Source organism: Epinephelus fuscoguttatus, linkage group LG24, assembly GCF_011397635.1.
Source record: "Epinephelus fuscoguttatus linkage group LG24, E.fuscoguttatus.final_Chr_v1".
Classification (NCBI taxonomy): Eukaryota; Metazoa; Chordata; class Actinopteri; order Perciformes; family Serranidae; genus Epinephelus; species Epinephelus fuscoguttatus.
In genome coordinates this window covers 15,687,841-15,714,760 of record NC_064775.1, presented here as the reverse complement: position 1 = coordinate 15,714,760, position 26,920 = coordinate 15,687,841, and the positions used below count along the sequence as shown (strand labels likewise).

The window sequence follows — 26,920 nt, the reverse complement described above, 5'->3', positions numbered from 1 at the left end:
AAGTGACTTTAAAAAATTCCACTTTTTTTAAACATTGTTTGAAGCTAAATGTGGCAAAATGTTGCTGTTAATTTCAGTGTGAGCCACTTTACAAACAGCACCTCATAGAGTCTACTGTATATTAACATTGGACTGTTCTGATTATTGAAGTGTTTCGCAACACAAGGACATGACATCCTCAGGATCCCTGACTATATGTGACTGATCTTTAAAGAAAGCTGTTGTGAAAACTACAGCTAACTTCCTGTACAGACTGAAGGCTGTCTGACTTTTTTGTCACCGCCTCCCGCTGCAGCCGCCTGCTCTCGTCTGCTTTGCAGGCGAGGTACAGTTCACGAACGAACCTTGTCTTAGAGGTTTTGCAACCTGTTTTAGGGTGTGTTTTGCTGAGCAGTGACTGGGGGGCACTGAATAGTTTGCATAGTCGACAGGACATGCAAAAATAGCCCAAAAGAAAAAAAAAACGTGTGGTTTTCGACTTTACGCATTGAAACACGAGGAAAAAAAGTGCACTCAAGAAGAAAGAGGAATCGATCCGTGCCAAAAATGCCCTATAACCTGAAGAATGCATTGATAAGAAACGATTTCCAAACCAAAATAACTGCCTGCAGCTAACACAAGACCCTCAGTCTAAATACTTCTAGTAGTAGTAGTTGGGGGGGACTATGTCGTCATGCAAATCCAACAAGATCCTTTCCATCCTGAGTGTTGAGCTGACAACACCCAGTCTCAGCTATGCACGCGCTGGTAAAGATTATACGTGGACGTGGTGATACGCGTTTCCTAAGCCAAACCTTCTCCTGCCTGCAGTATTCAAGGCAGAGTGCGCCAGACAAAGGCTTCACTTCACAGTCCCTGTGCGCTCTGGGAAGGGATCGAACTTGTGGCCGAAACTTTTCGACAGGTAACTTAATCCCTCTGCTCTCTGCATGGTTTCTCACCCAGTGTTTTCAGTGATTGATCAAGACTGTGTTAAGCAACAGCATGCGCACTTGGAGCGATCCGAGTGCAACTGTAACATCTGTGTGGCTGTTTTCACCAGCTGAACTTAAGCTGGGAATGTTTGCTGCTCACATGGGCGCAAAAACAGCTGGTAGTTGAGATTTTGGAGGACATTTGCAGGGTCACAGCGACAGGGAGAGAGGATCGGACCCACATTTGTGATTTATCATCTAAATACACCCCCTCCTTCTTGACTTTCCTCCAGATACGATGAAGAAGAAGTTAATACTCGACGTGGACACAGGTGTGGATGACGCACAGGCCATCATGATGGCCCTCGCGGCCCCCGATGTGGAGATTTTGGGGATCACCTGCTCCCACGGGAACACACCCTTGGACAACGCCTGCAAGAACACGCTGCGTGTCCTGAAAGCATGCGGCAGGCTGGATGTAATGACATGTCAAAGCTTTTATGTGATGTAATAGTGACTAAAGGTGTGTGTGTGTGTGGCGTTGGCGTGTTAAACCGGTTATGCTCCACAGATCCCGGTATATACAGGCTGTGCACAGCCCATGCTGGGCCGCAAACGTCACGCTGGGGATTTCCACGGGAAGGACGGGCTGGGTGACGTCCCAGATCCAGATGCTCCAGGTCTGGAGCTGCTGCAGAAGAAAAGAGCTCCGCAGGCCATTGTCAAGATGGTCAATGAAAACCCTGGAGAGGTGGGTGGATGTTAAACCCCAAACACTGTTTCAATCCCAGTCTAAAAAATAAAAGTTTGTAAAATTAGTAGCTAAATTAGTGTATTTTTATGCCTTACACTTATTTGATGCTTAATGATAGATGTACTTGCATCTTAATATAAACTGCAGGTGAGTCTGGTGGCTACAGCGCCCCTCACTAACCTGGCCGTCGCAGTCCAGCTGAACCCTAACTTCCAGAAGAAACTGAAGGGGCTCTACATCATGGGAGGAAACACTGAGTGTACGTATATCTCTGTGTCAACATGCACTGTAAGTGTTAACCTTGACGGTCAGCGTGAAGGGTAATGTATTTGGTGTGTGTGTGTGTGTGTGTGTGTGTGTGTGTGTAGCCAGGGGTAACACCACAGTGTGTGGAGAGTTTAACTTTGTAGCTGACCCTGAGGCTGCCTACATTGTGCTGGACCGATACACCTGCCCCACCTACATCGCCACCTGGGAGTTCACCTGCAGGAACAGCCTGCCGTGGGTCAGTAATTAACTGATCAAATAGACCACCTAATTGATGTATTTCAATCAGTGTTGTGGGAGTAAAAGATGGCTTACTTCCTGTCTTTGTCTCCCCAAGTCTTTCTGTGACACATGGCTGGCGCAAGACACCGACAAGGCGCGTTTCATGGACAAGATTTACCTCCACACCAGAAAGGTACGACGGTGTGCTGCTTTATTTCAACACACACTGAACAAGAATTGGGAATAAAAGTCACTTGTATGTCTCATGTTCAATTGTTGTCACCGCAGATGGTCCAGACTGACCGTTACCAAAAGGAGCTGCTGGGAGGACCTGGGTTCAACACCTGCGACACCTACGCTCTAGCCGCAGCCATCGACGACAATCTGATAACGGAGAGTGAAGAGGTTAGGATACTGCTTTCATTCCTTTAACATGTTCTGTTGGGAAACCATTACCCAAACAGGTACAATTAAAGGAATGATTCACCCACTAAATGACCGTTTGTATATCAGTTCCTCACCCCGTGGTACTTTGAGTTGCTGAGGAAAATTTTGTTTTTCCCACATGCCTCCACGGTGAACGAAGAATCCAAAAACGGAGAAAATTCTTGATGAACTAAATTGATAGGGGTCCATGTTAAACCACAGCAAAACCGTATTAAACATCATTTACAAACTCTCACACAACTTGTGCACCATAATCCAAGTCTCATTTATGCAGTCATATGCTCAGTACTTCGCACACAAACAGCCCTTTACGACGGGGAACTTTACAGCCAGACTCCATTAACAAAAACTGTAATTTTACCTTGCTGAATACAGGAGCTGCTGGTCTACTTCTGCCTCACTCAGGTGGTTTTTTTGTGTTATTGTGTGACTTTTGTGATTTCGAACTAACCCTTTAAATCACCAAAGTCACACAATAATACAATTAAACTAACTGATTGGGGCAGATGTAGACCAGCAGCACCTGTGTGCAGTGAGGTAAAATTGCTGTTTTTGTCAATGGAGTCTGGCTTTGAAGATAGTATACTGTAGGTAAGTTTAATGAGTTAGGTGAGTGTTTCGACATAATTTTGCCGTTGTTAAACATGGACCCCTGTGACTTCAATTCATCAAGAATTTTTGGATTCTTCGTTCACCATGGAGGCACATGAGAAAAGCAACGTTTTCTTCACAAATTCAACATGACACGCACTTAATAATTGATAAACAAATTATCATTTTGTAGATTAAGTATTCCTTTAAAGTGCAGTTTTCTACTTTCACCACACATCAGAAAGATATTTCAGTATTCACAACTTCATCTCCCTCCACCAGGTTGCAGTGACAGTGGAGCTGGAGGGAACCTACACCCGAGGCATGATGGTCGTAGACCACATGGAGATGCTGAAGAAGAAACACAAGGCCGTCATCTTGAAGAAAGTCGACTTGGAGAGGCACAAACAACTGTTGATGAATGCACTGAAGTAGTTGGACATCTCTGGGCGAGTAAACATCATAACCTTTGCAAAGTCCAGTGCAGACCACTCTTTTGTAATCATTCCAGACACAACATTTCAATGTCTTGCATACAGTATGATGATATGTGGTAGTGTGCAGCGACTGAGGAAATGTTGCAGCAATAAAAACATCAGCCACATTTTAAGAGCCCTGAAGGGAGAAAACTATTCAGCTTTCCTGTTTTCTGAAGAAGTCCTTTGTGGAGACACAATGGAAAGCTCTTTTTAAGAATTTTCCTGGTATTTTATTCCTCATAGCAAAACAGGTGATCCAGCGCAGAAATTTTTCTGACTATTTCTCACTTTTTCTGACTATTGGTGTTTGTCTGTCTTTAATAGTAGGTTAGTAGTAGGTTTTAGAAACCTTAGTCTTAAGGTGGTGGTAGTCTCCCATATTTTTACATTTATTGGTTAGCATTTTCTATATTTGAGGTTTTATTGTATTTTATGGGCTGTGAGAGACATTGTCTCATCCCAGGGATGGTTTTTTTTATCCATTATTGATGGTGTAATTGTAGCAACTTGAGTGTAAAGAAAGATGACGACTCATATTGTGCTACCGTGAAATCATTACATCTATGCACGTACATAATTACTATGCAATATACTGGTTCTTTTTGTTTTTTAATCAAATAAATGAGCTGATACTCACTGTGTGTACTGTCTCACAATGTTACCTCTATTTTTCTTTGAATAAGAGCTAAAAAATGTATCAGGAAATTATTATTGATGACTGTCGTCCTGAATTAAATAAGACAAAAGGATCACACCATAAATCTAATAATATCTAATAAGATTTTTGATTAAATGCAATACTAATGTTGTGTTCTGGGGAGGTTAAGGTGTATTTGTACACTAGAATGAAAGAAAAAAAAAATCTCAGGAACATTACAAACTCATATGGTGAGGCACTTCCTGGTTGGAGGTTTAAACATCTCAGACTGGATGACCAGTAGGAAGGCACTTGTTCCTCCAGGAAGTCAAACGGAGGCAGCCTAAGTTAATAAAACCTTTTATTGAAAGTGCTCTGGAATGTACACTTTAAGAAAAAACGAAAAGGAAAAAGAAATTGCATCCCATGTTCCTCCACTTTCCTTTTTTCTCTTCAATAAGCAGGATTTGATTTTTTTTCAGTCTTTTTTTTAAAGAAAACTCAAAGAAACAAAGCAACCTTTTCTCTTCAGAAACAATCATTTGTTTATATATTACAACCTGCCAGAACAATATTTACAAGTCATACAAAAAAGAACAACAATAAAAGCTGTATGCCATCCATCCCCGTTTCTGCAACTAGTCCATACACACCACTGTTCACGGACTGTGGAGCTCCAGCTCAACATAAGAGCCAAACAGAAAGTTGATCAACAGTCAACCAGCTCAGTGTCAACCAACGCAGCTTACTGAGAGTCATTCCACACCAGATGTTGACTGACAGTAGCTGGAAATAGATTTGTAGTCACCTAGATGTGAGTTGAAAACAGATCTTGAGTCAGCCTGGAGCCAACTAGAGTCCACAGTAGAGACAAACTGGTCCTACTGCACTCTGAACTTGTAAAACCAGCAGAGACCCTTGGTGAAATTCCAGCCCAGAGACACGGAGAGGACGTAGATGAGGCCGAGCAGAGCGAAAGGGTAGAGCAGCACCACTGTGTTCTTCAGGAAGGGCAGAGCTGCATGGATAACACGAGATGAATACATGAAAACACTGATAGGCACTTTGTGCAAACATTACAGATCTATAAATTCACAGTGAAACATTAACTACATTCCAACTCCTTCACAGGAAACAGGGTATGTTTAATGGTGACTGCTTCCCCAGATGGCAATAAACACTCCAAACAATAAAATGATTTTTGAAAAGCCCAAGAACTTGCAAATGTTTGGTAGTTTTGCAGTCATTCACACCTTTGGAAAATGCAAATGTGTCCTTAGAATCAGTTGTGGTTTGTAACAGAACACCATTATTACCAGAAGTTATAAATCTTACTGCAAGAGCCAAATATGTCATTCGCTCAGCAGGCATTAATTGTATTGACCATGTATGCACACTGGGTGGCACTGTTTTGATATTTTGAGCATTACTGTTTAAAAGTCAGAACAATATTGATGCCATCGGGTGTTTCACCCCAGAAGGGCAAAAGGTTTTTGACCACTGTGGGGATTTTCTTGAACTTGCAGTGGTGAGGTGACACAGTCTGTCTCTCCTCTGCCTGTGGATAAACACCATGCGCCATAAAACGCACACTGAGCTGAAACGAACTGACTGCTCATATTTTTGTGTTGTCTTTGGCCGCAGGCGGAACAGGAGCTCAGCTGAGTGGAGGAGAAAAGGATCTTTGAGACTGTGGCTGGACATCCCTAAATCTGACCCAATCTGAAATACTGTTGCACTGATACAGTGATGTACTTACAGAAACTGTCTATTCACTGCATTTTTAGTATCATATTTAAACGTGAATGGGACTTACCGTTGTACCCAAGGAAAGTGATGTAGAGATAATAACTAATGGCGATAAGCCACAAAGTGTTCCCGACAAAGTATCCCAGGAACCAGTCGGAGTTTATTACCACCACATCTGAAACACACAAAACAAACTGTAAGAATAATGATGAGGGGGGCAGGGGTAATCCAAACAGGGGTCATTTTGACAACTGATATTGATTTAGTTTTGTCTTAGTCTTGTGACAAAAACAGACTTGCTGAAGTCACACATTGTTAGTATGATTTTTAGTTGATGAAGTAAATTAAAAATGGTCACACATGGTCACGTCATAGCTTTTCTTCACAGTGGGCAATTTGAAGACGGAGTACACGGACGTACACAGATGGAGAGCTCATTGAAATTGAAGAGCAGACGAGGAGAGAGAGGGAGCAGTGTTACTTCGGTAGCACATATACAAAAATTGCAACAGGCAGAGGAACATGTCCGAATCCAGCTAAAGGTAAACACAGACCTTTATTTCTCCTTTCTGTTATGTTGTTGGATAATTATACTAACAATCCAAGCCTATCTGTGTGAAAAAAAATGCACTTTTAGTGGACGTATTTTGACGTTGTTTGACGCTGTCTGAGTGCCCTATTAGTTAATATAGCGAGCCCGTGCTCGAACTGGAGAAATGTCAAATATTGAACATCCTATCACTCATTTAGACAAAAGTAGACTGGAAAATAGGGCCCAGGTTGAAAAAAAATGTTAGTTCCCCTTAAAGATCCAGACGTTCAGGAAGTTTTCACTGGGAGCCCTTGCCACGGAGGGGCTGGGAACAATGATGGCCAGGGCAAAAATGCAATCTGTTCTGGGTCACTGTAGAAACACGGTGGTGCAACATGGCAATCTCCATTGATGAGGACCCCGCTACCTATCGATGTAACAGCTCATTCTAAGGTAACAAAAACACGATTCTTTTTTTTTTTAGGTGATCATCATTTCTGCCAATATACCCCCCCTAAATCCTACACACTGGATCTTTAATGCCTTGTAGTGGGAGATGTAATTTCAGACATAGTTACATAAGTCTGACAGAGTCGCAATATACTCACGGTTGATGAAGAAGAGCTGCAGGAAATGAAGGATGACAAGAAGGGGATAGAAGGCATTGAGGTGAACATCAAATGCGTAGCCCCACTCCACATCAAAGTTTCTGCTGGGATGTTTCAGCAGGTACTTGTTGCTCACAACCCTAAAAAAAGAAATTCAGATATGGTAAAGAATCCGACTTAAAGTTAAATTTTAACATTAGCAAGGTAAAAAAAAAAAAAGGTTTGGCATACATAAATAAAATGTCTCAATTACAGTGACTCAAGGAAATGCTATTCATTACTTCCATCTGAGGTAGGCAAACCCACTACTCACCACATGAGGGTTGATATGAGCAGACCGACTCCTATACAGTCAACAAAGACCACCCACAGCAGCAGCTTCAGAGTTTCCACGACTCCCATGTCCAGCACCAGACCAAAGCCTATTGTTGACACTGCAGGGGAACAGCATTCACTAATGATAGCAGAGTGATAACATCAGGATTCAACTGGCTACATTTGATTGAATAAAGACTTACCACAGAGCCAGATGCTGAGCAGCACCAGGAAAGCAGGGTCGTCCCTGGCCCACTGGTCCTTTGTCTGTTTCCTGTAGTGAAAGTTGCGGTAGACTCTCTGTGGTGATGTGAACAAGTAAAGCATCTGCCACAGGGCAAATTCAAAGTCCATCTGTTTGAAGTGGAGCAGCCGTCGCAGGTACTTGTAGCGCTTGGCGCCTGCCGTGTGACGTGCAGCGTCCCTAGAACCGAGGGCACCGTTGCTGTGCGTTGTCGGCAACATGGTGCTGAATGTCAGATGAAAAAAGAGGGAGGTAGGAAACAGGGAGAGAGGAGAGATGACAGACAGGTTAAATTGCTGCAAACATCCTGAGGAGGCTCAGCACTCAAGAAACAACATAAATATAACTAAACTAAAGATTACACTGTACTATGCAATATTTTGGGTTATATAAATGCTCAATTTGAGCACCTGATGCTTTTTTTCGAACTTTGAAATTCAGTTAAGTGTAGAGTAAAACTTCCAGTCTGCAGCTGATAGTGGACATTGACTTCTGTATCTTTGAGATGAAATGTAAACTTAATCTGAACAATTAATTAGCCTGTCAGATATCTTAGTCTTCATACACTTACTATTTGTTGTGTTCAGGAGGAGACAATCTGACCTAGCATTCTCTCCTCTTAATGACTATTATATGATCAAGATTTCCTCCAAGGTATGCATTTAAACACGAATGTCAAACTCAGCAGGCTTTCTGCACAATTTAAATATTCCATATTTTGCTCAAACTGAAATTATTCTATTATATTTGTACATTTTTAGTGATCATTTTGATGTTTTGTTTATTCTGTCACTTGTCTTGTACTCAGTCTAACCTTCACAGTGACTCGGTGACAAATATAACAGCACAGTAACTGTATTTATATCAGTCAGGACAGCAAGACAATATAATATAATATATTTTAAGGCTTACATGCAATATTCAAACATTAGAGCCCCTGATATGCTATGAATAATGTACTAAGCTATATAAATGTAGGGGGACATTTAGGATTAGGGGTTGCAAGGATCAGGTGGAGCTTCATTTGTGCCATTATATAAAGTAATTCAAAAAAATAGGAATAAACCCATAGTAGTACTATTTTGATGAGCTGACATGATGTTTTTAGACCACTACTGACCTACTGACACAGAGAGAGCAGTTACTACCACGTCAAACTAGTCATGTACCTTTGTTATGACGGGTTTACAAACAATTACAGTGTCCAGTATCTCAAATTTCTTTAATATACCCTGTAAATGTGTTACATATGTCCTAATGCATGCTATAACTGAACAGTGTCGAACATTGCTAACGCAAACTGCTTAAAAAAGAATGACAACACAGAAACAGAGGATGCTATTGCCAACAATGCTACATATGGACTATGTTACATCAAAAGCCCTAAAATTAGGCATATGTGTATTCCTATATAATAGTTACATAGTATAGTCACTGCGCAGCAGCAGTTTTATCACCAAAAAGCACTGACATATTGAATTTCCTTGCTAGTTGACGCTGTGTTTGCTAGCAGACACTGTTAGCTAGATGCTAATTAGTTTAACAAGATGGGAGGGCCTCGCCAGGCTTATTTGTAATTAACTTGGCGTAAACGCAGCGGTGACAGTTTGACATTAGCTAGATAACTAAAATTCATTACTCTGGGGAATATTCACCTGTTTTGCTGCACTCCTTCGCAGGAGAAAGCACCAACTCTTGCTCGTTTCTGTAGCTGTTCGTAGATGCTTCCTGAACTGTCGTAAAAATGAACACGTAGCTACTTCCGGTATCAGCCGGTTCATCATGGGAAATGTAGTCAGCGGTAGAAGCCAGTGATGTAACTATAAAAATTAAATTAGATAACAAAATTGGATTTCATTTCCATGTGTACGCCCATCTGTCATGTAATTTAAAGACAAATAACTTAATTAATCTCCGATTTCCAGATGTAAAATTCAGGTGCTGCAGCGGCACAAAGACGGAGTACAGATAAAAATATAAATATAAAAAATAAGAATGAATAAAATAAAATGTCAATGTTATATAACACGATGGCAATTCGGATATAATATTATAGTGATGTAAATTAAAATTTCTTTACTGTTGTTAGACTGCGATATTTATTTTTATTGTGAATTTGGTGATAAACGGAAGTGGAACATTGTGCTATTTCCGCTAATACGCCATAGCTATTTGACTGGGAGTAAACTCAGATCACCGCTGTTCTGGTCCAGAAGGCCAAATAGCGAAAGGTAAGAATCAGAAACATATTTTGCACGCATAAACGCATAAAACTAGTTATTCTTTAATTGCAATATAAGCGGAAAGTTATGTGTTTGACCTTATTAGCCGCTGTTAGCCCTTTACAACATTGCAGTGCCCGTGTCCTTGAATACTCTTAGCTAACGCTGTTAGCCTGCAAGTAACGAATCCACATTGGAAGGTCCATGCTACACAGTGGCTTCGTCTACTGACCACATTACTGTAAAAACTGTACATTATCGTGTCCGACATTTTGCTATGTCAGTATGCTTTGGAATATCTCCTTTTCGTCTCTGTTCATTATCTCCTTGAAACGTTGACTTCGTGGTTGAGTGGCTTGTTGTTGTTGACAGTGCTGTTAAGATAGCTAACATTAGCTATGTAGGAATTGTTGAGTTCGTGCAGTAACGTTAACTGAAAAATAAACTCCATTGAAAGAGCCCAGTATGATTTCTTGGATAAGAGAGCAACAGTATCCAGGCTTTGTTGTCCTCTAACTGAGACCTCAACCCTAAAGATATACATATAACATAATCTCAAAGCTTTCTGAATCTGAATCCAAACTCCAAACTAAAACAGAGAGTTTTGGCATCTACGACCATGCTTCTGGCTCAAAAGCAAAATAATTATAACTTTTGTCAAATAAATATTAATGATCAAAACCTGCAGCTATGCAGCTTTGTATGAAATCTAAGCAGTGCAAGATAACGTTGATGGTGTTATTGTCAGTGGCATATTAATAATTGTTATGAAACCATGGCTGTACTTAATTATGGCTGAACCATATATCTCTATTATCTATTGTGATAAATGGCTGGATACTGTCTTCAATTTTGCATATTGGAATATTGTAAGTGTTGGCTCTTCTTGGTTAACAGTGTTTTTAATTATTTATCAAAATTCCAACTGTGTAAATATTTAGTGAAAGCACCAGTAGTCAACCTTGTAATATCATCACAATATTGATATTGGGATATTTAGCAAAACAATATATTATATTGTAACTATCAAAAAAAAACAAACATTTATATTATTACATTATATTTATATATTATATTTGATTTTCTTCTTTTTGCCAAGTGGGGTACTTAATTTTGCATAGTTGTCAGTCATTTGAATTTTGCAACTTGTTGATTAACAAGTTTATTTTGTTGAAAACATATTATGTATCCCTAGTCTCGCTCACCAGACATTTCTCAAGAAAAGAAAGGTCTGGCTGGGCCGACTCTCACTTTAAGATTGGAGAAAAAAAAAACGCCCCGGCTGCTTGTATTTCTCTCAACCAATCACAGTCTTTCTGGGCGGTGTCACACCAACGATGCGCTTGCAAAAATATTGCCGGGGGGAAACAGGTTTTGGTGTAACACGGCCACAAAAATATCCCCTACAGGATGCGAACCATGGCAGAAAAATGGCTACATCCCCACAAGACCAAACGCCGCAAAAGTTAGTAAAGGACTTGTTGAAAACGGTTGAAAACTGCTACACAACCGGAGGTTGTAGGGCGGGACTTCAGTGGGTGGTTCGTTCTGCCCAATGAGAGGCTGATCTATGCAGCGAACTTCCGCCCACTCAGACTAATGTATCCCAGACTTTAAATTTTAAAATAATGTTGTGGCAAAACAAGTTGTGCAAAACCCTCAAGATGTACAAACCCTTTTAGATGACTGTATATTCTCTATAGTACAGATTGTGAAAAGATTGACCAAATAATTTGTCAGCTTTGTTGAATTTACACCAAACAAATTCAGTTCAAGGTTATCAACAGCAAAGTAATCTGTGTAAGAATATAAATGATCAATTACTCATAATATGAGAATAAGGTTAGCTTGGTCACGTCCAAAGTCTGGCCCAGGGGCTAAGTGGATTGATTTTAAACATCTCACGGCTTGTCTTTCAAAATATACAATATGATTAATGCAGTATTGGTAAACTGGTTAAGCAAGCTCACCTTGCATTTTTTTCTTTTCACCTCATGGTGGCAGAACTGTCACACAGTTTGTAGACATGCACTAAGTAGCAACAACAGATGCAGAACTAATACAATTTCATAAACAAACGGTAATCAAGCAAACAGACTGTTATCTAACAGCAGACATTTCCGGCTAGGTGACAGATGTGGCAACAACAAAGAAGCATAAAGTCGACAGTGAGGGCTGCTGCTTTCATAAGCTGTGGAAAGATAAATAGTTTTTCACTGATAGATGAAACAGTTGCATTTTTCTCATACTTACGTGATTTTTTTTTTAATAACCCATGTGATGCAAGAAGCAGCTGGCTTCCAGGTATTGCCACGTTTATCTAGTCTGGCTCCCATTTGAAAAAGCTTGGATGCCCCGGGGTTAGCTCAGATGTTGACAGCTTTCTTTTCTGTTTTCCTTTCTCAGAGTCATGTTGCGACTGCCAAACGTCGGCCGGGCTCTAGCCGGAGCTGCCAAGAGCAGCCTGGCTCCATCCAACACTGGTAAGACGAATATGTGTGTGTGTGTCACATCTGTATGTGTGTCAAGGTCAAGGTAGCAGTTATTCTACTTAGTTTTAATGAGCAGTTTGTTAGTATACTGTTTTAAATCAGATAACTTAATGATTTTATTCTGTTATCATTTGTATTTTATTTCCTGTTTTAAACTCAGTTGTGTTTCTGTGTGTTAGCTGATTTTTCCTAGTTTATATATTTTTCAGAAGCATCCCATGAATAGTTTCCTTTATTTTGGGTTCAGTCTGTTTCCGTCATTTTGTGTCGAAACATATTCATTTACATCATTTAAAGATAGACAGTATCAGTCCAAAGCTTCATTCCCCTAAAGTCCATTTTTGTCTCACTTTTTTTTGGGAAACTGAATATACTTAGATCCATTTTATTTATCAGGTGTTGTTAAATTTCAGTAAATTTAACCATTGTGTTTATCATTTCCAGTGCGTACTCCAGTGCGTGCAGCCAGCAACATGGTGGAAGTGTTTGTAGACGGGAAACCACTGGAGGTGGAGCCTGGAACGACTGTGCTGCAGGTAAAGAAAACATCAGATTATGTTACTGCAAACCAATACAGGTATTTCATGTGGTCCCTTCCTTCATATTACATACTGTATTTTGTATGTATCGAGTCACCAATAGGCACTATTTTGTCGTATGCTGTCCTGACATGATTTAGTCCATTAATGAAGACACGTTTAAATATAATGGATGTGAACCTGTTGTGTATTTTTGGTTTCTTGTCCGTATAATCTGACTGTTGTCTTTCTCCTTCAGGCCTGTGAGAAGGCAGGAATCCAGATTCCCAGGTTCTGTTACCACGAGCGTCTCTCAGTGGCAGGAAACTGTCGCATGTGTCTGGTGGAGATTGAGAAAGCTCCAAAGGTAACAAAGCACACGCAGCCAATAGGCTGAAAGTGCATTAAACTGAACATTTAAAAGTCATTAGACTAGGTGCCTTTGCTTAGGAACACTTGCAGTACCACTGTCTAATTGATGTGTGTGTGCCTTTCAGCCGGTAGCAGCTTGTGCCATGCCTGTCATGAAGGGTTGGAACATCCTCACCAACTCAGAGAAGACGCGCAAAGCCAGGTACAAATTTAAACTTTCTAATATGATTATGATTTTTTGCAAACTTTTAAAATGTCACCCAAGTTAATAAAGTACTAAAACTGGCTTGATGAGGATCTGTGTGTGTGTCTCATCAGAGAGGGAGTGATGGAGTTCCTGTTGGCCAACCACCCACTGGACTGTCCCATTTGTGATCAGGGAGGAGAATGTGACCTACAGGTAACTGTGGACTGATGTGCAACACATCGGTGTGGGACTTATTTTTCCTTTGGACGAGAGGCTAGATCTTGAGGGTGAACTGTCCCTTAAACCTCCCTCAAATGATTACCTTTAGGTTAAACGGCTAGTTCGCCTAAATTACATGCAGATAGTTTTGATTTTGAGGTTTTATTATTTGCCTTCTGTGTTCTCAGGATCAGTCCATGCAGTTTGGTTCAGACCGCAGTCGTTTCTCAGAAGGAAAAAGGGCAGTGGAGGACAAGAACATCGGGCCGCTCATCAAAACCATCATGACCCGCTGCATCCAGTGCACACGCTGCGTCCGGTAAGTCCATCATAAACATCCTTACTTATATCAATCATCATATACTGGCGGTGGTGGACCATATGACATCCTCTAACAGCACTGTTATGCATTCCTGTGTAGTTTTGCCAGTGAGATCGCAGGTGTTGAAGACTTGGGAACGACAGGAAGGGGAAACAACCTGCAGATCGGGACATATGTGGAGAAGATGTTCATGTCAGAGCTGTCGGGCAATGTTATCGATGTCTGTCCAGTCGGAGCGCTCACCTCTAAACCCTACGCTTTCACTGCACGACCATGGGAGACCAGGTAGGGCAGGAACTATCACCACAAAAAATGTTATGAGCTGTTTTTTTGGAAACTACAGTACCTTATTTGGTTCAGCAGTGAAAGCCATTTTGTTCAGTAAATGTGTTTTCTTTAACCTCCTCCTCTGATTTCTTTGCAGGAAAACAGAGTCGATCGATGTGCTGGATGCTGTGGGCAGTAACATCGTGGTGAGCACAAGAGGAGGGGAGGTGATGAGGGTGATGCCCAGGCTGAACGAAGACGTCAACGAAGAGTGGATCTCCGACAAGACCAGGTAAAACCCAAACGTTAAAATACTTCTGACTGGATTAAAGAAGTGAAATCAGTCTTCTTTCAGAGTTAGATCAGTTGCTATGTAGCTCAACAAAGGAGAACAAAAATCACCAAATGTGTGTCCTCAGGTTTGCATACGATGGTCTGAAGAGGCAGAGGTTGACCCAACCAATGGTGAAAGATGAGGCAGGTCAGCTGACCCCGACCACCTGGGAGGACGCTCTCACTCGTGTCGCTGGAGCTGTAAGTTTGCCTGTTTATTCCTCTTCCTACAGTTGATACAGGTGATGTTTATGCCTTCTTATTTTTACAAGCCATGTTTACTGTATCGTATTTGAGTCTGTATGTATGAATATGTGTTTGTGTTGTGTGTGTGTGTGTAGCTGCAGGGCGTACAGGGCAGTGAGGTCGCAGCCATCGCAGGAGGCATGGCAGACGCTGAAGCTCTGGTCTCCCTCAAAGACCTCCTCAACAGACTCAATTCCGAAAACCTCTGCACTGAGGAGCTCTTCCCTATGGCGGGGGCAGGGTAAGACTGTGTGTGTGTCTGTAGTTGTATTCAGTTAAAGTAAATATGTAATGTACAGGGTCGACAAAGTGTCTTTAGTTGTACTGGACACAGTTTTTTCTTTCTCTTTCTTCAGCACTGACCTGCGCTCCAACTACCTGTTGAACTCTCGCATCACCGGCATCGAGGAGTGTGACCTGCTGCTGCTCATAGGAACCAACCCACGCTACGAAGCACCGCTGTTCAATGCCAGAATCCGCAAGAGGTATACTCATACATCACTCGTTGCATTTATCATTTCAGTGCTCCTCCTGGAAACAGCAGAAGTGGCTTTTATACTGGATGAGATCAAAGTTATGTAATCAGTGTTATTTGTTTGCCTCCCTCTTTTCTGTCTGTCTCTTTTCCTCCTCTTCCTCTGTCAGTTGGCTCCATAATGAGCTGCGTGTTGCCATGGTGGGTCACCAGGTTGATCTGAGTTTCTCATACGACCATCTGGGAGAGGAGACTTCAGTCCTGAGTGAGCTGGCAAACGGCACACACCCCTTCTGCCAGGTAAAGGACTTGCACACAGTCTGACTCAGAGGATGTTTGGAGGGAGCTTTGGTGCTGATTGATGAACTGATGGGACTTTCCTTTTTTGGCAGCTCTCTGATGAATTTCTGGCAATTTATGCGTAAAATTTTCCTTTCCTTTTTCCTGTCTCCAGGTCCTCTCCGCTGCTAAGCGTCCTGTGGTGGTTGTGGGCAGCAGCGCTCTGCAGAGAGAAGACGGAGCTGCAATTTTGAGGACCGTCTCCACCATCGCTCAGAACGCCAGAACCAGCAGTGGAGTGGAAGAGGGGTGGAAAGTCCTCAATGTCCTGCACAGGTAAAACTTGGCAATCGTTTTAGGTGTGGACTTGTGACGCTGTCGACAGTTTCTGCAGATTCAAGTTGTTTGTGATTGACTGTTTTGCACATGAAGTTGGCCTCTATTAGCGAAGTACAGTAGCTGCTTCCTGCTCATTCTTTATGTGTTTGTGTGTGAGCAGAGTGGCCAGTCAGGTGGCTGCGTTGGACCTGGGCTACAAGCCTGGTGTGGACGCCATCAGAGCAAATCCACCCAAAGTCCTGTTTCTGCTGGGAGCTGATGCTGGCTGCATCACCAGAGCCGACCTGCCTAAAGACAGCCTCATCATCTACCAGGGTACACACACACACACACACACACACACACACACACACACACACACACACACACACAAACACAGATATGGAGCAACATTAGCCTTCCGGTATAACTTGAGTATCAGTGAATGAATGTATAAATAATACAGGAATTAATAAATAGATACAGGGAAAAATGTATTAATAAATACATGAGTAAGTAAAAACAGAAATAGATAATTAAATGTAAAAAAAAAAATACCATAATAAATAATTACAAATAGATATAAATATATGACTAAATAAAAGAATAAATGGCTAAATATAGAAAAAAACTAAATTTATAAATAAATACAGGAATAAAAAAAATATAGAAAATTTTATAAATAAATACAGGAATAAATAGCTGGATAGAGAAATAAAAACTTAATGTATAGATAAATACAGGAATAAATAGATAAATACCTAAATAAAATAAAGAAATGTATAAATAAGTACAGGAATAAATAATTAAATAAATACGTAAATAAATGCAGAATAAAAAGGAAATACGGAAATTATTTTTAAAAAATAATTATTTATATTTTGCACCATCTTACTTTTCTTCACCACTTACCATCAAGAATTTCCACAAAGACAAAGTTCAGTCTCATCTTATCCTATCTGTAAATGCATAAATAAATGTATGAATAAATGAAATAATTAATGAATAAACATTTTTACAGTATATGTAATGCATATGGAAATAAATGCATAAATAAATAAAGGTTGATAATTAAGAGGACATAAATAAATGTCAAATACATTTAGACAGTTTTTGTAGAACTACTTTATTTATTTATTTATGTATTCCTTTGTCTGTTTGTGATGAGGTAGGAGGTCCTAACCTCTGTATTTCTTTCTTTATACATTTATTTATTTTAGCATTTATTTATTCTCATATGTATTTATTTTTATATGTATTGTATATATAGTTTTCGTCATCCATACAGACACATGCCACAAAGCACACACAAATTCAGTGGAAACCATGAGAATGAAAATATATTAAAGATCATTTTCATCCCCTCCAGGTCACCATGGTGACGTAGGAGCACCAATGGCAGACATCATCCTACCCAGTGCTGCATACACAGAGAAAAACGCCACCTACGTCAACACCGAAGGCAGGAGCCAACACACCCGAGTGGCCGTCACCCCGCCTGGGCTGGCCAGAGAGGACTGGAAGATCCTCAGGGCTGTATCTGAAGTACGCAGGACGTCACTGACATGGCACAAACTAACCTTCATACTGTTGTTAACAATTGAATCTGACCAAAAAGCAGAGTGTTTAAAAGTTATGTCTGTGTGTTTGCAGCTGGCTGGTTTGACGCTGCCTTACGACTCTCTGGATGATGTCCGATCCAGACTAGCCGAGGTTTCTCCTAATCTGGTTCGTTATGATGATGTAGAGGAGGCAAACTACTTCAAGCAGGCAAATGAACTTGCCCAGGTACACACACAAACACACACACATCCCATCCATAGAGTCAGAATGCAGAAGAAAGAAGATGATAATGATCCGTCTCTGTTTTATCGCTCTGTTCCTCACAGACTGTGAACCAGGACCTCATCGCAGCTCCTCTGGTGCCACCTCAGCTAACAGTGAAGGACTTCTACATGACAGGTAAGTGTGTCTCTTTTTTAAGTAGTGCAAACACAGACGGCAAAAACAAAAATATAAAAATGTCTCATAACCTCTTGTGACCCCTCCCTCTCTGTGTTCAGACTCTATCAGCAGAGCTTCCCAGACGATGGCCAAATGCGTCAAAGCTGTGACACAAGGAGCAGCCGCCGTCGACGAGCCGTCTGTTTGCTGAACACCCAGCACACACAGTCCATCTCTCTCCTCTGCTGAAACGCACACTTCTCAAAACAAACTCGGTGTCGCTCCTTAATTTAAAGTTGTCCTTGATGCTTGTAGTATAAATGGTTTTCACTCCTGTGAGCAAGCTTTGTTGAATAAAGCGTATAAAAAAACCTATGAAATATGAATAAAATCTTACAAATGTCTTTACTCCAGTTTCAGTGGTTTTCTTTTATTGCATGTTTGGTTGAAAATCAGCTCCTCACATACTTCATTAGTCATTCCTTCACTTATTTTACTCATGTATTAAGGCTTTAATAAGTTGTGGCCTCCAGCTTCTGCTCTTAACTGCTTTACTTCAAACATTAAAACGTCAAATTTTTAATTTTCCAGGCAGCGTTTGCCAAATCCTCTCGTATGAAATATGCTCAAATCTGGGTCCTTGCTCAGGCCTGCTGATGTGCAGGAGGCCCAGAAGAGGAACCCAGAACCCAGAGGTCAGGTCAAGGCCACTGCATGAGTAAAGGAAATAATTAAGACGTTAATGGCCTTATTGTGCTGGAAAGAAAAGTGTGACATTTGGAGGAAGAACAAGATGGATACCACTCTCATGACCGTAGAGATTTTCCGTACTTAAGCTGCTGGTGAGACTCTGGTGTCTTCTTCTCCATCAGAATACTTCAAAATTACCTCAGAAAAAGAGCCACAGATGCAAATTTTGTCAACTTGGCTCAGGAGCAGGCCCAAGCCTCAACCACACCTCTGATTACCTGCCAAGCCTACTCATACCTGCTCTGTCTCAAAGTTCTCCACCCACCCTTCATTTCCCTTTCCTTTCCCGTCATCCATCATCCTCCCAACCAACATTCCTTCATCATCTCTTCCCTTCTCCCTTTATCTCTTCTTATTAAATCTGATGCATACCACTCTTCCAATGTCTCATTCTTGGTACCATCTAGGGGGCCTGTAATCAGCTCGGGCTGAAAAACGCCTGAGACGGAACCCCTACACTGAGTCTACCTCCGCCTGATCTCCAGTTCATTGTCCCAGATCGCCCTAACAGAAGACATCCCTCTCCCATTTCGTGAATTACAATTAAACTTTGAAACGACATTGTTGTGATGCTACTTGCTAGTGGAAAAAAAGCAGCTCACATGTTGAAACTCATTTTTGGAAAATTTGGGGATTTCAGGGGGAGCAAGTTTATCTTGAGCTCGGGATTTAAGGACAAGCCTTTGGGGACTGACTGTAAGCCACCTACAATCCCCAAAAAGAGAGTGTATATGTGTCTTGAATAGATCCAGAGTGGGATACTGGTGTCTGGAGTTGGACACAGTTCCTCCAGACAAATGGCTCTTGTCATATACTGTTCCCTGAGAGAGGGAGAGAGAAGGAGAGAGCGCTTATAACCAAACAGAAGCACACACACACACACACTCACACACACACACACACTCAGAGAGAAGACAGTCCCATCTCTTCATTCCCTGTCTGCTCAGTGTCTGAGACTGAACACAGTGAGTTTTGCTCCTCTCTGTATCTTAAAGGTCAGTATTATTGCATCCTATAGTGTCGTAGTGCTACTTAGTTTGTGTCAGTTACACCTTTTTGGTTTTATATTTAGATATTGTTATATAAAGTTTGGTTGTGAGGCTGCATGTTGTTTTGTACTTTTAATTTTCTATTGCAACTTCACGATGACTCTTCCTCTCTTTAGGGTTTCCATGCAGGGACAGATAGCGGACTAATACTGGGCCCAACAGGAAAATGGTTCCAGTTAAACTCCTCATTCTGGGAGCTCAGAACACTGGAAAAACAGGTAGATGACAAACTACAGACAAACGTTAATGACACGCAGGTAGACGAGAAGGTGGAGAGACAGGATGGGAATGTGTGTGCACACACTTAGGTCAGACACACTGTCACATGTTTGTCACGTGAAAAACTTCAGTTAAAGTCATGAGAAGAGGTTAAGTTTAGGGTTAGGTTTTGGTCACGGTTTAAGAGGTTCTGCTAAATATGGAAGCCGCACACAGGTCTAAAGCTGACCCTCTTTCTCCTCATGAGCATTGGAGTGTAAATGTATCCAGCCAACTACTGCCTTATGACTTTTGTCAAAACTTTTCATGGTGGTAAAAAAGATCAGGATGAGAAATTGCTTTGTTTTCATGAGGCATTGTTGCATTATAAAGTGTGGTGTTCATTTTGCATAATTTAATAAGAGCAGTCTGATGTAAGTGACTTGTTGGGTTGTTATTCTCCATAAAATGAAAGACAGATGAGTAAACTGACTCTTTGTACAAGACACCATCACTACAGGCAGTGGTGGAGGAAGTATTCAGATCCTGTTTACACTGTGAAAATACTTAATTATAAGTAAAAGTCCTGCATTGAATATGTTACTAAAGTAAAAGTATGCAAGTATAATCAGGAAAATGTACTTGGGCAAGTGTTAACAGTGTGAGTGCTCAAGCAGAAAAACCTCCAAATTATTCAAAAGAAAGACTGAGTCAGTGAGGGAGTGACATCGTCGTGCTATGTCAAACTCTCACAAGCTCGTCCTTAATTTCCTTCTGGATTAATAAAATATCTACCTAAAAATAAAGATAAAAAGGAAAAGCAGCAAATCTTCACATTTGTGAGGCTGGAACCATGAGATGTTCTGGCATTAAAATGACTATGTTCATTAGTTGGACAGTGTTTCATTGATTTAGTAAAGGAAACTTTGTTGTTCTCTCATGTCTCTGGTGAACGAAGAATCCAAAAACACGGGAAATTCTTAACTCTTTGATGTTTAAAAGGGTTAGTTTGGATCCACTGAAGTCACACAATTACACAAGCTGACCAGCTGATCAAGGCAGAGGTAGACCAGCAGCTCCTGTGTTCAGCAGGGTAAAATAACTCATTTTATTAATGGAGTCTGGAGTTTAATGAGAGCAAAGATAAGTTTCACTGGGGCGTCGGTGGCTTGGTGGATGGAGCAGGCGCCCCATGGACAAGGCTGTCATCGCAGCGGCCCGGGCTCGAGTCCAGCCTGTGGCTCTTTGCTGCACGTCATCCCCTCTCTCTCTCCCCCTTTCACTCTTAGCTGTCCTGTCCATTAAAGGCAAAATGCCCCAAAAATATCTTTAAAAAAAAAAAAAGAAGATAAGTTTCACTTTCCCATCAGTTCCATGTCAGGAAAGGGCTGTTTGTTTGAGAGGAGCTAAGCATATGACCGGACAAATGAGACTTGGATTCAGGGTGTCCACAGGTCCTTAAAAAGTCTTAAAATATCTTAAATTCAGATTCAATATATCCGGTCACATTACTGTTAAAATTTCACCAGCCAGACAGACCTAATGACTGTTTACAATCACTGGACAGACTGAGGAAAAAAAAAAATTCCCCTGCAGTATTTCTGTGAATATTGCAATAATAAATAGCATTTATGACAGCAATTTTTGGCTATTAAAAGGTCTCACAAAGTCTTCTATTTAACTTGGTTATATCTGTAGACATGCTGGGATTGTACTGCATGAGTTGTGTAAATGTGAGTTTTTGGATTCTTCGTTCACCGTGAAGGCGTGTGAGAAAACCAAAGTTTTTTTTTTATGAATTCAGTGTGACACAGGGTGAATAACTGATATACAAATGGTCATTTTATGGATGAAGTATGTACCTTTAAATATATGGTTGGATAGCTTCATCTACACCAAAATATTCATATTGTACACAATATTTTTACAATATTTCCTCCCAAACTATTGTAGATAACAAGTACAAAGTGGCAGGGAGAGAAAAATACCTCAAATTCGTACTTAAGTAAATGTACTTTGTTACACTCCACCACTGACTACAGGACATTTACAGCAGATTTATTTCATAGGAGTTCATGTGTACACGTTTGATTATGTGCTAGAAAGACCATAAATCATATCTGTAAGGTGAGATGCTGATGTGACAGAGGCAGACAACAAGCTTTAATCCCTGAAAAATGGATGAAAAGCCGTTCATTTCTCAGCTGTAAAGGCTCAAATAACAGCTTAAGCAAGTCAGAGTAACCTTTTAATGTGTCCTGCCAAAAGGAAATACAGAGAGCCCTCAAACAGCAGACGTCAAACAAACCATCCAGACTCCTTTCATCCAAACACAGAGAAAGCACTTCTGCATTTGTTTAAATAAGGCAGGTAACATTACCAAGAGGGTGATCCTCTTAGCCACGTCACACATGAACATACAGACGGCTGCAGATCAGACGGACATATGTGAATCAAACTTCATGTGTGTGAATGCACAGTATTAGTTAGTGTGTGTTTCTGGCAGTTCATTCTGTTGGTGTCTGTTTTGTGTCTCCAGCACTGTGTGTTCGTTTCATAACCAAGCGCTTCATTGGTGAATACGACCATAAGAAGGGTAAATATTCATTCCAATAAACAGCATTGAAACGGAGGAAATAATTAGGATAAAATAAGTAACACGTGTTTATTTTACCACAGAGGTCACCTACCGATGCAGTCGGGTGGTGGACCAGGAAGCTATTGACCTGGAGATATTGGATATAGCCTGTAAGGTAAATATTGGCTTTCAATTAGTAAGTATTTCCGAAATGTCAAACAGTTCCTTTTGTTTGCACCAGTGGTAGCTTTGCACATGACATTATCTCCTCCAGGAAAACTGTGTGGCTTCTTTGGAGTCCTCCATCCGCTGGGCAGATGGTTTCCTGCTGCTCTACTCCATCACACAACGCCTCAGCTTCCTGGAGGTCCCTCAGCTCAAGAAACTCATCGACCAGACCAAACAGAGTCTGGGTAGGAAAAATTGTGGGGTGAACTGTCCCTTTAATGGGCTACACTCGTTTGACAGCATTAAGATAAAGGCCGCGTGTGTAAAAACATGCCTTCTGCAAGCTTTGGCAGGAAGTCAGTGAAATTATTTGAACTCTCTGATGTGTTTTCATAGAAAATAAAGTGTCAGCATCATCAGTTTGTGTCAACATTATTTTGGAGACACATGAAAGAGACTTTGGACAACTAACCAACACTCCAGCTGTTGAGCTACTGAAACAGCTGCACGATCTCCACAGGAACACTGTGTTCACTATGTTTGCTCTTAAAGTCCATTGAGTCTCTGCTCTCACTCAGTCTGCCTATTGTCACCTTCACACACACACACATGCACAGATGTAGCGTACATACAGTATAGTCCATGTTTGGTAAGCCATCCTGGGATCTGTAGGTAACGTGTTAACACAGACTCCCAACTTAGCCCGCCATAACATCATCCTGCCAGTTTACTGTCACCTTATTTTACCATGTGTGTGTGTGTGTGTGTGTGTCAGTTGTTCCCACAGTTCTGGTAGCCAATAAGGCAGACTTGGAAATTGGCAGGGAGGTGACAACAGAGGAAGGACAGAGACTGGCAAAGGACTTAAGGTTTGTTTGTGAGTGTTTGCAGTTAATTCCCACTTGCACTTGCATGCTTAGATTTAAAATAGTACACATCCTACACACTGTATTTCCTCCTGACTTTTTATGTTTTGTTTTGTTGATATGAATTACACTGCATGTGTGTGCAGGTGCAGTTTCAGGGAGCTGTCGGTCGCAGAAGCTGTTTTAGCTGTGGAAGCAGCCGTGTTTCAGCTCATCAGGTTTGGCTCAGTTTTTATTGATTTGTTGAAGCTCAAGCATACAACATAAGCTGCGTCGCAATTCCATACATTCATTTTATTGAGTGTTCACACTGGACATGTAACAGAATAAAGCATACAAATACAGCAGCCTGCATGCATACTTGAAACAGCTTGACTTTTGAGTGTGCTGTTGACGGACAGTGTTCTCCCACAGTGCAATGCACAGAGGAAATGAAGGAGCTTTTCGCAGCTGGAAAAAAAAAAGTAATAAATTTGGATGGTGATGAGGTAGCTCCAGTGATGCCCCCCACATTGATTGTAAGGAATGAAACATTTACCGGGAACAAGCCTTCTCAGAGCAGCTCCAGAGGAAAAAAATCTAAGAAGACATTTTGCTGTCTTTCTCTGAAGTTTAAATGGCAAAGTCACAGTTGTATAATTTCCTTTTGGAGTAAACCTGTAAAAGCATGTTGATTTCTTGTATACTATCTGCAAAACAGTAAAAAGATCAGGGCATGGTAGTGTGTGGTATGGAATTGAGACAACTGGCACTTGGTGGTGATGCTTTGTCTCTCGTGTCTGACAGGTTGGTGTTGGATCAGCAGCGCCCTCTTCCTGATCGCCGCTCCTACATGCTGACCGTTCGCCACGCTCTGACCAGGAAGCTAACCCGATCTAAGACCATGCAGTGGTGACCGCTGCAAACAAACAGTTCACTGGTTGTTATCGTGGGACATTTGAGAACACTCTTCACTTATTTGGCTGTTTTCTAGCTTCAGTCTGGAGCTCCTTGCTTTCTGTATTCAGGGTTGTTGAGACCTGTGGGTGTCACTAAGGATCATGCAGGGAAAGTGTGCAACATCAGAGAAATGCTTTGATATTAAAAGCAAATCACTGTAGATAAAAAGTGTGAGCTTGCCTGCTTTAGAGAGATGACTGAACATACAAACTCCAATTTCAGTTTGCAGTTCTGTTGATATTACTGCACAGTTCCATCTCTGAGGTTGGATCTGGATGAATACAACAATAGAGAGATAAATGTCTTCAGTTTAATGGGTGGAGGAGGCGCAAATATAAAGTGGTCCAAATGCACTTCCAAAGACAGATGATGTTCCTTTTTAAGTTGCATTTTAGATACTCACCAAGTTATTTTAGAATACAAAAATATCTGTGCAGTTGGGGTCGAAATATGGCGATAATCAGAATATATTTCTCTTATTGCAGCCCATATTTTTGTTTACTGACATGATTAAACAGTTGCACTTGGTTAAGTGCATTTGGCTCTATCCTTATGTCCTTATATGTAATGTGTTGTATTCTCCAGTAGAGGGCGGTACAGCCATTTCATCCTGTGCAGACTCACCACAGTCCCACAGTGTATCAAATTCACTATTTGACCAAAAGTATTTGAGTATCCCTGATGAGTTTGATACGGAAGAATCTGACCCAGATTAAGTCAGATCGAAAATCTGAAAGGAGGTTGTTATAGGAGATGATTAATGCCTATGGTTTTGGACTAAGAATCATATGGGTATAATGTTGGTGTCCATGTAGTTTTCGCCTGGCTGTTAACTTCATGGATCAGTTTTATAACTTTTACAAAAATACAAGGATCTAACCAGTCTGTGAGCTAGTCAGTGAAGTTGGTAAGTAAGGCATATAAACTTGTAGGAGTGCGTAGATAATATAACATTGTGTAAAGAATGAGGCTGGCTTTGATTACAGTCTTGGCCTTATTTAACTCAATGTTCCTCTCCATGCATCTCCCTCTCTTTCTCCTCATGGCACATTCTGAACTTCTGAACTTTACGATCAGCGAGAGACATCCGAACAAAGAGACACAGGAAAAGGCAACGCAGAAATTAAGAGAGACTATAACAGGGAAGGAAAACATTGGGATTCTTTGGCATGTGATTCGTCTGTACGGAGGAGAGAAAGGAACGACAAGCAGCTGTTTATATAAACTGCTCTGGCTGCTCACTCCTAAAGGCCTGATGGGAAAATTGACTGGGTACTGATTTCCATCTCACCACTCTGTCCTCCCCCATGATCATTTATTATACGTCAACTGCTCCACCCAACGACAACTAACTAACCAACCAACCTCAGAACCCCACTGGGCTCCATGTACAAACACAGAGGATGAAAATGTGCAGACAGATTTTGGCTTTAAAGATTTTCATTATACCACATCCCATTTTTGATTCTATTTATGGCTGGTATTTTTCAGCATTACCCATTCAATGTTTTGTAGTAAATCTGTCACTGGTGGGGTCCGCCTTTCCCACGTATTATTAAACTACACCTGTTTTCACCACCAGTAACCACGGGTGTCACTAAATCAGCCATGACTGAATTCTTAGAGAAGCTGTATGCGACATTCAGAGCATATCTATAATTCAGAGTCTGAGCCAGGATTGTTTGCACACGGCTCTCAACATGGAGGTGGCTGAGCCGGCAGCTAGCAGCTAATGGTGCTAAGAGTGCTAACAATGGTAACAGTGCTGACAGAGCTTACAGTGTTTACCTGGAGGGTACGCTTTTGCAACAACGTGGTCCTGTTATCAGCGGTAACAGCCATAGGAGCGCAGTTCCACACAGCAGCAATTCGCTAACCATAACTCCGCTACAGCTTTATGTAGCAAATAGTTGTTCACTGCTATATTAATTAACTAATGAGTGTCCTATACAGAACATTAAAGATTATAATCTCCTTCTTTAATCGAGGCCAAGCCCAGCATCAGGCTATCAAAGCTTCCTCTGGCACAGCCAAACAGGCAAGCCAGCGTCTTTGGATAAAGAGGAAAGACGCCATTTAGGTCCCAAAATACGACTCACAACAGCAGAGTACAAGGGAGTAAAAGCAGAGGGGGGCACACCTGGGATAGCAGGTGTTGCCAATGAGCCGTCTGGAGATGCTGAAGGGGGGTACCCACTTTATGACCACAATGAAATCTTCCTGTGCTTCTTTATGTAGCTTTTTTTCTCTGTATGCCTTGCTCCTAATAGCACAAGTTTTATTTCAGGTGAGGTGATAGGTTGGATGATGATGAGGGGGGGTCCTGCTTGGAGCCCCCAAAAGGTCTTGTGCCGGCCCTGACCACTAATTCAACAGACTGCTTGGGAACAGAAGTCAAACTTAAGTATTAATTTACATT

At 41.2% G+C, this 26,920-nt stretch overlaps 4 protein-coding genes across 4 annotated transcripts; 3 read left to right on the top strand and 1 right to left on the bottom strand.

Moving 5' to 3' along the window:
- Positions 1–316: 316 nt before the first annotated feature.
- LOC125885216 (inosine-uridine preferring nucleoside hydrolase-like) lies at positions 317–4,310 on the top strand. Its single transcript, XM_049570762.1, has 8 exons — positions 317–904; positions 1,208–1,392; positions 1,486–1,665; positions 1,816–1,927; positions 2,037–2,173; positions 2,273–2,350; positions 2,446–2,562; positions 3,478–4,310. The coding sequence occupies exons 1-8, from the start codon at positions 736–738 to the stop codon at positions 3,628–3,630; spliced, it is 1,131 nt and encodes a 376-aa protein (XP_049426719.1). The 5' UTR covers positions 317–735; the 3' UTR covers positions 3,631–4,310.
- Positions 4,311–4,655: 345 nt separating this feature from the next.
- unc50 (unc-50 homolog (C. elegans)) lies at positions 4,656–9,538 on the bottom strand. The gene is made up of 6 exons (XM_049570763.1): positions 9,415–9,538; positions 7,719–7,984; positions 7,514–7,634; positions 7,201–7,340; positions 6,128–6,235; positions 4,656–5,329 (listed from the first exon to the last, which is right to left on the bottom strand). Exons 2-6 carry the CDS (start codon positions 7,978–7,980, stop codon positions 5,193–5,195), a joined length of 768 nt encoding a protein of 255 aa, XP_049426720.1. The 5' UTR covers positions 7,981–7,984; positions 9,415–9,538; the 3' UTR covers positions 4,656–5,192.
- A 354-nt stretch (positions 9,539–9,892) lies between these two features.
- Positions 9,893–18,361, top strand: LOC125885215 (NADH-ubiquinone oxidoreductase 75 kDa subunit, mitochondrial-like). The gene is made up of 19 exons (XM_049570761.1): positions 9,893–9,990; positions 12,388–12,464; positions 12,918–13,009; positions 13,251–13,358; positions 13,489–13,565; positions 13,682–13,763; positions 13,958–14,088; positions 14,191–14,376; positions 14,516–14,650; positions 14,778–14,892; positions 15,033–15,178; positions 15,294–15,422; positions 15,583–15,712; positions 15,867–16,027; positions 16,191–16,345; positions 17,379–17,554; positions 17,663–17,797; positions 17,899–17,971; positions 18,073–18,361. Exons 2-19 carry the CDS (start codon positions 12,392–12,394, stop codon positions 18,162–18,164), a joined length of 2,196 nt encoding a protein of 731 aa, XP_049426718.1. The 5' UTR covers positions 9,893–9,990; positions 12,388–12,391; the 3' UTR covers positions 18,165–18,361.
- A 1,146-nt stretch (positions 18,362–19,507) lies between these two features.
- Positions 19,508–26,057, top strand: zgc:110699 (uncharacterized protein LOC325371 homolog). The gene is made up of 8 exons (XM_049570759.1): positions 19,508–19,698; positions 19,869–19,970; positions 22,490–22,546; positions 22,630–22,703; positions 22,803–22,941; positions 23,472–23,565; positions 23,709–23,780; positions 24,349–26,057. Exons 2-8 carry the CDS (start codon positions 19,919–19,921, stop codon positions 24,455–24,457), a joined length of 597 nt encoding a protein of 198 aa, XP_049426716.1. The 5' UTR covers positions 19,508–19,698; positions 19,869–19,918; the 3' UTR covers positions 24,458–26,057.
- Positions 26,058–26,920: the final 863 nt, after the last annotated feature.